Source organism: Chlorocebus sabaeus, chromosome 22 (assembly GCF_047675955.1).
Source record: "Chlorocebus sabaeus isolate Y175 chromosome 22, mChlSab1.0.hap1, whole genome shotgun sequence".
NCBI lineage: Eukaryota > Metazoa > Chordata > Mammalia > Primates > Cercopithecidae > Chlorocebus > Chlorocebus sabaeus.
The window spans coordinates 18,317,638-18,329,506 of record NC_132925.1 but is presented as its reverse complement, the minus strand read 5'-3'; the positions used below and the strand labels follow the sequence as shown (position 1 = coordinate 18,329,506).

General features: G+C 35.6%; 1 protein-coding gene across 1 annotated transcript; it reads right to left on the bottom strand.

The window, feature by feature from the left end:
• Positions 1 to 9,659: 9,659 nt before the first annotated feature.
• OR5K4 (olfactory receptor family 5 subfamily K member 4) lies at positions 9,660 to 10,610 on the bottom strand. The gene has a single exon (XM_038002615.2). It carries the CDS (start codon positions 10,608 to 10,610, stop codon positions 9,660 to 9,662), a length of 951 nt encoding a protein of 316 aa, XP_037858543.2.
• Between the last annotated feature and the right edge of the window lie 1,259 nt (positions 10,611 to 11,869).

The following is an 11,869-nucleotide window of genomic DNA, read 5'->3' as shown; positions in this document are numbered from 1 at the left end:
GAAGCAAATAAAATATAGAAGAGCTTTGATACATCTGGCATCAAGCTTCTCATAGGAAACCTTACAGACTAGAAAGGAGTGGGATGAAATATTTAAAGTGATGAAAAAAATTCCAACTTAGAATATTATGTTCATTAAATTATCATTCAAACATGAAGGAGAAATAAACCCTTTCCTTGAAAAACAAAAGCTAAAATATTTTATCAATGCCAGACCTGTCTTACAAGAAATTTAAAAGGAGTTCTTCAATCTAAACAAAAAGTACATTAACAAGCAACAATAAATCATCTGAAGGTGTAAAACTCACTGGTAATAGTAACACAGAAATACAGAATTCTCTAACACTGTAATTGTAATATATAAAACTATGTATACCTGTAGTGGGAAGACTAAAAGACAAATTAAAAAAAAAAAACTACAACAACTTTTAAAGAGATAGACTAGATAAAAAGATATAAATAGAGATAACAAAAAGTCAAAAGGCAGGGGAAATGGAATTGAAGACGAGTTTTTTACTTTTCTTTTTGTTTTTTGTTTGTTTGTTTATAATCACAGTTAAGTTGTCATGAGTTTGAAATAACTGGTTATAGAATGTAATTTGCAAGCCTCCTGGTAACATCCAAAAATACCTATAAAGGATATGAAAAAAATAAAAGCAAGAAATGTAAACATGTCACTTGAGAAAAATCACTTTCACACAAAGCAAAATAGGAATAAATAAATAAAAATGAGAGGACCAAAAAAACAAATAATAAAATAATGGTGTAATTCTTACTATCAATAATAAAATTGAGTATAAATAGTCTAAATTCTTCCAGAAAAAGATGTGACTGAATAAATAATAAAAAAAAAAACCCCAAGGCCCAACCATATGCTGCCTACGAGAAATTCATTGCACCTGTAAAGATACACATAGACTAAAATTTAAGAAATGGAAAAAGATATTTTATGAAATAGGATCCAAAAAAAGCAGGAGTAGCTATATTTACATCAGATAAAATACATTTAAAGACAAAAACTATAAATAGAGAGAAAGAAGGCTATTATTTAATGAGAAAAGGGTTAATTCATCAAGAGGATATAACAATTGTAAATATATATGCACCCAATGCTGGAGCATTAGAAGCAACAAAGAAGATATCATTCAAGCTAAAGACAGATATAATAATAGCTGGGACTTCAACGCCCTACCCGCAGAATTGGACACACCATCTAAACACAAAATTAGCAAAGAAGTATCAGATTCAACTGCACTGTAGATCAAAAGGACTTAATAGACATTTACGGAATATTTTATCTAACAGCTTGCAGAATACATATTCTTCTCCTCAGTACATGGAATATTCTCAGCTTAGACCACATGTTAGGCCAAAAAACAAGTCTCAATTTTTTTAAAGAAATCATTTTAAGTATATATTCTGACCACAATGGAATAAGACTAGAAATCAATAACAAGAGGAACTTTGGAAACTATACGAACAAATGAAAATGAAACAATGTGGTCCTAAACAACCATTGAGTGAATGAAGGAATTAAAAGGAAACAACTTAATGATGCATCTTAAAGACCTAGAAAAGCAACAGAAAATCAAACCAAAAATTATTAGAAGAAAAGAAATAAGATTGGAGCAAAATAAATGAATTTGACAGTAAAAGAATAAAAAAGGTTAATGAAACAAAAATTATCTTTTTTCTAAACTCCAAGGATGTGAAGAAAAGGGGATATTGACTCAAACTCTACCTCTATCCAGAAGAGCTGAATGAATTTGGGCAAGATACTCAGGATTTCAAGATATGAGATTTCTACTGAGGAAATGTATAAGAATTAAGGCCCAATCGGTAGTTGATACATATAAAAAGTCTAGTAGTGCCTAGCAGATAGGTGTATAAGTTAGTTTTCTTTCATGTTTGTACTCTTAAGTGATGATATAAATATTTTTGTTTAGCTATTAGGAATTTCACTACTTTCTGCCTCACTTATGCATGACAAGCATCTCTGTCTTTCTGTGAATGTTTATGAACACAGCAACAACATTCATTGAAATCACTGTATATTGGTAGAATTTCTAACAAATAAGACAAGAAATAATACTAGGGTGAAAAACAACTTGATTTAATCAATATAGTCAGAAATGGCACTGTCATATATGATGAGCAATTAAGCAAACTACATGAAAAATTTAAATCCATAAGCATTTCAGTATAAATAGACTTATTTTCAACCAGAGATAGAAAAATCACCATTGTACAGATACTCTATTTCTGAGAACTTGAGAGAAAATTTTTAAAATTTTAATTAAAACACTTAAATTTAAAAATTAAAATGTCCATCACTAAATATAAAAATTTTCTTCATTAGTACATAAAAATCCCATGTGAATCCATATTCAATACAATCTTTTGAATGAATTCAAAGGAAGTTGAGAATAATATTTAAACATATGATTTACTTCTCACAGATAGTGTTGATTTAAAAGGGATTAATAGTTTCAAACTTAGAATATGACTAATTTTGCAAGATTCCAGAAAATTTTCACAAATTTTGAATGGAATTAACTTACATATGCTGACTTCCATTCCAGTATTTGTTGAAAATTATAACTACTTACAATGTGACAACTATTTCCTAGGGTAAGTAATTGCACTCTGAATCCATTTTTAACCTCAAAGTAAGTATTTAGAAGCAAGATAGTAGAATAAGAGGCTTCCTTGATCATCATCCTTTCCCAAGGACACAGATTTAACAACTATCTAACAAAAAAGCACCTTCATTAGAACGAAAAATCAGGTGAATACACACAGTACCTGGTTTTAACTTCATGCTACTGAAAGCGGCACTGAAGAGATAGAAAAAAACACTCTTGGAGTGCCAATGCTACCCCTCCCCCCTCCACACCGCTCTCAAGGCAGTGGCCTGGTACAGAGAACATTGTTGTGTCTTGGGGAGAAGAGCGAAACTATTGGGAGGCATTGAAGTCAGTGATGACCTGTTATAATAGAAAGCAAAACCAAATCAACTCAGCTGATGCCTGCCCACAGAGAGAGCATTTAAACGACCACTAGCCAGAGGGGAGTCGTGGATCCCAGTGGTCAGAACTTGAGTTCCCACAAGCCTTGCCACCACAGTCTAAAGTGCTATGGGGACCTTAATAAACTTGAAAGGATGTCTAGGCCACAAGGACTGAAACTTGGAGGCAAGTTCTAGTGCTGAACTTGGCCCAGAGCCAGTGGAATGGGGGGGTGGTCACACAACCTACTCAGACACCAGTCAGGATGGATAAGGGAGTGCTGACATCATCACCCCTCCACTAACCCCAGGCAGCACAGTTCATGGCTCTAAAAGAGATTCCTTTCTTCCACTTGAGGAGAGGAGAGGGAAGAGTAAGGGGGACTTTGTCTTGCATCTTAAATACCAACCCAGCCACAACAAGTTAGTGCACTGGTCAGAGTCATGAGACCCTTTTTCCAGGGCCTGGTTCCTGGATGACATTCCTAGACACAGCCTGGGCCAGAAGGGAATCCACTGCCTTTAAAGGAAGGATCCATCCCTGGCAGCATTCATCATCAACAAACTGAAGCGCAGTTGGACCCTAAATGCCAGCAGCGATACAAAGGTACACATCAAAGGCCTTGGGTGAGACTGTGAGACTTGCAGACTTCAGGTGAGACTCAACACATTTCCAGCTGTGGCAGCTATGGCAAGACTTTTCCTGCTTGAGAAAAGCTGAAAGAAAAGTAAGGGGATTTGTCTTGCAGCTTAAGTGCCAGCTTGGCCACAGTGGGGCAAAGCATCAAGTGGGCTCTTGGGGTCCCTGATTCTAGAACTTGGTTCTTGAATGGCATTTCTGGACCTGCCCTGGGCCAGAGAGGAGCCCACTGACCAGAAGGGCGAGTCCCAGGCCAAGCAGCATTTACCACAAGGTGACTTAAAAACCCTTGGTCCTTAAGAGAATATCAACAATAGTCTGCCAGTATTCCCCATGGGCCTATGGTGGTGGTAGCCACAGGGTGAGGCTCCTCTGCCTTTAAAAAGGGGAGGGAAGAGTGAGAAGAACTGTATGTTGTGATCTGAGTGCCAGTTTAGCATCAGAACAACAGAATACCAGGTAGACTTCTAAAGTTGTTGACTCCAGTCCCTGACTTTTGAACAGCACCTCTCAACCCTCCCAGGGCCAGCACCTCTAAAACTCTCTAGGAACCTAGGGGAACTCATCACCCTGAAGAGAAAGACGCAGGCCTGGCTGGTGCTGCCATCTGCTGATTGTAGAGCCCCAGGACCTTGAGCAAACAAAAGTGGTAGCCAGGGGGTTGTTACATCAGGCCTTGGGTGAGACCCAGGGCTGTGCTGGCTTTAGGTTTGACTCAGCACAGTCCTAGTGGTCATGGTCACAGGGGTTCTTGTGTCACCCTATCCCCAACTTCAAGTTCAGAACTGAGAAGGACAGAGAGACTCCATCTGTTTGAGGAAAGCAAGGGAAGAGAACCAGAGTCTCTGCCTGGTAATTCACAGAATTCTTCTGGATATTGTCCAAGACCATCAAGGTGATATCTCTACAAGTCTGCAAGAACCACAGTATTAGTGGGCTTAGGGTGTCCTCTAAAGCAGATAAAACTTATATCAAAACATCCATGTCCTCGTGGATATCTGTAAAGCCTTTTCAAGGAGTACTGGTACCAAGAAGCCCAGACTTGTAAAGACTACAATATACCTAACTCTTCAATGCCCAGACACTGATAAACGTCTAGTAGCATAAACACCATCTGGGAAATCATGACCCCACCAAATGAACAAAATAAGGCACCAGGGACTAATCCTGGAGAAACAGAGATATGTGACCTTTCAGATGGGAATTCAAAGTAGCTGTGTTGAGGAAACGCAAAGAAATTCAAGATAATGCAGAGAAGGAATTCAGAATTCTATCAGAAAAATTTAACCAACAGATTCAAATAATTTTAAAAAGCAGAAATTCTGAAGGTGAAAAATGCAATTGGCATGCTAAAAATGCATTAGAGTCCTTTAATAGCAGAATTGATCAAGCAGAAGAAAGAATTAGTGAGCTTGAAGACAGGCCATTTAAAAATGTACGGAGGAGAGAAAAGTAAAAAAGGTAGAAACAATGAAGTACACCAACAAGATCTGGAAAACAACTTCAAAAAGGCAAATCTAAGAGTTATTGACTTAAAAAGGAATAGAGAAAGAGATGGGGTAGACAGTTTATTCAAAAGGATAATAACAGAGAACATCTCAAACCTGGGGGAAAATATCAATATCTAATTACAAGAGGGTTATAGAACACCAAGCAGATTTAAACCAAACAAGACTACCTCAAAGCACTGAATAATCACATTCCCAAAGGTCAAGGATTAAAACAAAAGATCCTTAAAAGCAGCAAGCAAAAAGAAACAAATAACATACAATGGAGATTCAATAGGTGGGGCAACAGACTTTTCAGAGGAAACTTTAGGACCAGGAGAGAGTAGCACAACATATTTGAAGTGCTGAAGAAAAAAAAGTTTTACCCTGGAATAGTGTGTCCAGTAAAAATATCCTCCAAACAAGAAGGAGAAATAAAAACTTTTCCAGACAACAAAAGCTGAGTTCATAATGGCAACTTTTAAAGTATTAATGTTTTCACAGTCGTTACGGAAACATTTATGATTCTGAAAACTGGTAATTTATTTAATCTCCTCCTTCTATGTAAATTGTATCTGTCTTGTACACTCAGAATTGCCTTAATTAAGGAAGTAAAGCTTTGAATTTTTAGAGAGAAAAAAGGGAGGGAGGAAGGGAGGAAAGAAAAGAGGGAGAGAAGACAAGGCAAGGGAAATGAAAAGACAGCTAAGCAGGGAAGAACGAGTGAAACAAGACTCCACCACTATCTAGAAAAACTGATGACAGCATTGCTAAATTTTTTCATTCTGATACTTCATAAAGTCAGAGATAAAGAAAATATTCTAAATATTTCCAGGTAAACAATAGAATGGGAATCAGAATAACATGCAATTTCTCCAAAGCAACAGATCATGCTAGAATATAAAGGAAACATAACTTCAGAGTTCAGAAGAAAAAATACTTATAACCTAGAATTTTAAAGAAATCAAATTATTATATGTCAAAAAAAATTGCCAAAGAACAGTCAGCAAAAAGAGGGAATGAACAATTAAGAGAAAGATGGAGAGCTTGAATACTGAGTTATTTAACACAAGAAATCAAAAAATAAAAGTCTCAGTAGGATGCCTGAACATTGGGTCTAGAGAGCAAATTGTCCAGACTGGAGCAGGAGGGTGGAGGCTACCAGAAAGGAAGTCTCCAGGATAAAAAAAGAACTCATGATTATTTAATATGGTTGATCAATTTAATGGATACATAATGGATATGAATGAGCAAATAGGAATATAAAGTTTTTATTAACTTTAAAAAAATTGACAGGTGTAAAGAAAAAGAAATATAAGCATGGTAAACTAGTTCTTCTATTTGCATGTCCCTCATAAAAAGTGGTTATTGAACTATAAAAAATTTTGTTGGGGCCGGGCACAGTGGCTCACGCCTATAATGGCACTTTGGGAGGCTGAGGCAGGCAAATCACGAGGTCAGGAGTTCAAGACCAGCCTGGTCAACATGGTGAAACTAGCATCTCTAGAAACAAACACAAAAATTAGCTGGGCACAGTGGTGCGTGCCTGTAGTCCCAGCTACTCGGGAGACTGAGGCAGGAGAATCGCTTGAATCTGGGAGGCAGAGGTTGCAATGAGCCAATATCAGGCCACTGCACTCCAGCCTGGCCAACAGAGTGACATTCCATCTCAAAAAAAAAAAAAAAAAAAAAATTATGTTATATTATCAAGGCTAAAGGGAATGGGAGGTGTTTAATAAATAACTTAATATTCATTTTCCATAATGGGAAATTGATTAATATGACTAAAACTGATACTAAGAAATATAAGGATAAATTTTCAGAGAAATCGTTTAAAAAATTAGAAGGTTGTTGTGGATGAAACACCTAAGTCATGGTGGGCAAGAAACTGTAGTTTTTGGAATTCACCTTTTAGTACTATTTTTAAATCGTATTATAAATATATATTAGAAAACAAATATAAAGGAGCAAAAACACAGAGACGAGTTTGAAGCTATTGATATTGTTCAGGTGAGAGATGAAATTATGTACAGGTGGTGTAAGTGGAGAGATTTGGCACATTTAAGATACACTTCAGAGACTAAGTTGACAGATATCATGAAAGCTTGGTTGTGATAGGAGAGAGAGTTACATGGGGTTCTCTTAATTTCTACCTTGCCCGACTGGTTAGAGGATGTGACCATCATAATGGAGAAGACCAGGGGAGGACCACGTTTAGTGGGAAATTCAAGCCTTGTGCTTTCATCATGTTGAATTTGAGATGTCTTTGCAACATTCAAGTAATTATGTGAAGTAGGCAGTTGCACATATGAGTCTGGAGAGTAGGATGGATATCAGAGCTGGAAATATACATTCTGAGCCATCTTCATATTGATGAAATTAAAAGCCAAAAAAAGATGAGGCCACATAGAACGAAAGAATAGAGTGAATAGATATTTTATACATAAATGTTGTATAACCCTAACAATAGACTTTAGGTAGAAGCAGAAGAGTCTTCCCCAATTATAGCTTATAGCTTTTTAGTTTGGTTGCCTTTAAAATGCCCATCTTCCCTCCTGAGACAGAAGTGTAGGAACTAGAACAGTCTTGTTTTTGTTGTACAAACAGGCTAGAAATAGACCTCTCTGTGTATGCATGTACATATGAATGTATGAGTGTAAATGTACAAAAAGGAGGGATAAGGAATCAGTAAGAGAAGAGTTTGTCAATAAATGCTTCCGGGACTACCAGTGAGCTATAAATCACATTTTAATTCTCACTTTATAACATTATAAAATAAATCCCAGTTGGATACTGTATATTAAAAATCAAACTATGAAAAATAAAGGAAATACAAATTTTGTCTATAAATATATATCTAAATGACAGGGAGATATAAATTTTAACACAAGCGGAAGAGATAGTTACTCGGTTGACCCAGGGCTACTAAACAATCCTCTATTTCCTTGTTGCTTGTGATGCTCTTCTTATTTTATATGGGAGTTTACTTTTGAACAACCTGATTTGTTCTTTTGGTTTGTTTATTGATTCTTGATTTAAAACCAAACTGTTATCATTATTGGAATTTTATCATATATTTTAATATATAACACACAAAGTCTATTTTTTTATTTTCTAGAAAAATCCAGAATAGGAAAATATTTTAAATTCATTTTGCCAGGTTCCCAAAGAAGTTCTCCTAAGTGTTTATTTGAATTGAATTAGTTTGTAAATAATTTTTAGAGAAATGGCCAAATAAGGTTATACCTTTAATATGCCATATATGAAATAAATTCCAGGAAGAATCGAGTCGAGTTGCAAAAATTTAGAATATCAAAAAAGGAAGGAAGAGGAAAATGAGGAGGAGGAAAATGAGGAGAAGGAGAAGAAGAGAAATAAGAAAAGGAGAAAAAGAGATACTGGTTAATAGTAGACTTTGGATTAAAAAAGAAATTCTGGATGAAATGCATGAAAGAGATCATAGAAAAAATAAGTAAATATGAGTGTATTAAATTAAAATGTTTATAAATATCAGAAACAAATACTAACACTATCAACCCACAGAGGAATTATTTGCAACAAATAGTTGTGGTGACTTTTCTCTGAAAACAATGATATAAATAAGAAATAAAACAGACAAAGCAAAAATGACAATTCATAAAAGTAAAAATGGTCAATAAACACAAAAAATATTGGTACAGTTTACCATTACTCAAAAATAAAACAATGTCATTATCAATATGTTTTAAAATGTTTAATGAGTGTTTAATATGTAACCTGTAGTTTTATAATACATAGCAAAAAACATAGTTGATGCCTTCAAGAATGAAAAGGACCTTAATTACGCCTCTGGTTAAAGCAGACCTTAATCTACTCTGTCCAATTTGTTATAAGTCGCTGCTAATTATTCTGCAAAATAGAATATTTTGTGAGTGAGCCTTTGTGTGTGTGTCTGTGTCTGTGTATGCCTGTGTATGTGTGTGTGTGTGTTCCTTTTTATTCTATTTTTTTCATTCTTGGAATCTTATCTAAATAAAACTTCATTACCTTAAATATAAATTACTGCAGTTAGTTTGCTTCTAGTCTTTTCCACTCTAAAGTAATACATATGTGTCTGTCAGGTCAGTTTTCTGAAATAAAACTACCATTTCACTTTTCTGCCAGGAAATTTTAAATGTTTCAAACACTCTACGTATGATTGAATATAATGTCTTCCATTAACTAGGAAACATTAATCAGAAAAGACTCTTCTACATATTTAAACATTTAACTTTCATGCTATGTTGATTAATTGAGGTTTAGGATAATACTCTCTGACAATTCCATGAGAGTTGTGAAAGTTAGTAATAACAGTTACCAGTGAGTTTCCCCTGATTCATTCTGGTTGTGGAATTTGGATAAAGATTTGTCAAACAATTTTGAAATTCCATTGATATATTTTTGAAACAAACATAGCCTAATGATTTAGAGGCTTACATTTTGTGTAAAATAACATATTAATTTTTCTGTGTTCCCTGTTTATGAAAGCATTTTAATAAATTTAAAAATCAATTTGCTATAGAGCAAGTTTGTTCAAGAATGTTATAATTCCTCATAATTTTTTTAAGAACGTTTATCACCTCCTTATTTCTCAGAGTATAAATAAAAGGGTTTAGTAATGGGATTACTATTGTATAAAATATTGCCACCGGTATATCTTTATCTCCTTCTTCCAATGGTCGAATATACATGAGAAGACAAATGTAAAATATTGAGACAGAGAGAAAGTGGGATGCACAGGTAGAAAATGCTTTACCTCTTCCCTCCTTGGATTTCATTTTGAAAATAGTCAAAAGGATGCAGAGATAAGAGATCAAGACAGTAGCAATGGTAAAGATTTGAATTGGTATTGAAAAGATATATATCATTAGTTCGTTAATAGAAGGATCAGTACAGGAGAGTCTATACAGTGGAAGAATATCACAAAAAAAGTGGTCAATTTTATTAGACCTGCAGAAAGTTAACCTTATCAGAAGCCCTCCATGAATCATGGAATGCAGGTTTCCAGCTATGAAGGCCCCTGTGGTCATCTGAATGCAGAGTGTCTTGGACATCATGGTGTGGTACTGCAGTGGGCTGCATATGGCCACATAGCGGTCATAGGCCATTGCCGCCAGAAGAAAGCAGTCTGTGGTTTCAGCAAGACAGAGAAAATAAAATTGTGCCATACATTCATACAGGGAAATAATTCTATCCTCAGAAAAGAAATTCTCTAACATCTTGGGGGTAACAGCACAGGAACAGCAGGAATCCATCAGAGCCAGGTTGCCCAGAAAGATGTACATTGGTGTGTGAAGATGGCGCTCTACATAAATTACTGCCACCAGACCAAGATTCCCCACCATGGTGACCAGATAGATGGCAGAGAACACCACAAACAGAAGCATCTTCAGCTCTGGATAATTGGTAAATCCTATGAGGATAAACTCAGCTGCTAAGGAGTGATTTTCCTTAGCCATTCCTGGCTTCTCTGCAGAGACATAAATTGTAAAGAAATTGAATTGAGATTCTAAAGCAGAATGTTTCCAATTTTCTCCCTATAACTTCCCTATATACAAAAGGGAAGAAAGTCTCCTTCAAATCATCCTGTGCCATCTCCTGAACACTAGCACACTCACTGTAGGTCACATCAAGTGAGAAAAAAATATATCATGGATTGTGCACACAGGGCTTGTCTGAAAATACCTGTGTGAATTCCTAGGGCAGGAAAGCTTTATCTGCATGAATTATCCTATGGTGATGTAAAATTTATGGCCAGTACATATAATTTTCCATTTCCAAAATTAAAAAGACATTTTCTTATGGTATCTTTTCCTCCAGGAAAAAAATAAACAAGTTTTAAATCATGTCCTATTGGATCAATGTGATGCTTAAAATGAATTACTCTTTAGGCATTTTAAATGTTTACATTTTAAAAACTGCACACAAACACAGTGAGTTTGAAGAATGCTTTTGCTAGCTTAGTAACCTTTTCCAGATAAGGTCACCAATGCATATTTTTAGAAATATCAGGCTGGGCGCAGTGGCTTATGCCTGTAATCCCAGCACTTGTGGAGGCTGAGGCAGGCGGACCACGAGGTCAGGAGTTCGGGACAAGCCTGACCAACATGGTGAAATCCCATCTCTGTTAAAAATACAAAAATTAGCTGGGTGTGATGTTGCCCACCTGTAATCTCAGCTACTCACAAGGGTGATGCAGGAGAATCACTTGAACCTTGCGTTCAAGGTGGAGCTTGCAGTGAGTCGAGATCTTGCCACTGCACTCCAGCCTGGGCCACAGAGCAAGACTCTGTCTCAAGAAAAAAAAAAAAGAAGAAGAAGAAGAAAAAAAAGAAATATCCACTCATCCTTTTAGAGAGGATAAGAATATGAAACATCTATAGGTGTTCTTAATAATTGTATTGGATAACATTTTATGTTCATTTCAACATATTCTAGATACTATTCCAATCTTGGTATGACAAATTTCTCAAGGGGCTATTACTCTTAATCACACAGTTATCCTAATACTGTATCTAGTTTTAAGAGTTTTACGTGCATGTCTAACATTGTAAGATTTGGTTGCAAAGCCTCCACTCACAGTGTGAATATTCTTCATGGTAAATATCTATTTTGTCTTCACTCAAACATCTCTCATAGAAACTAACGTCTTCATTTTCGGTGAGCTCCATGGAGGCTCTCCATTTATTTACTTAAGCTTTAAATTTATTTAAATTCA

What these genes read in the sequence shown, in the direction of transcription:
- OR5K4 (XM_038002615.2), bottom strand. Translation starts at nt 10,610, where the DNA reads ATGGCTAAGGAAAATCACTCCTTAGCAGCTGAGTTTATCCTCATAGGA.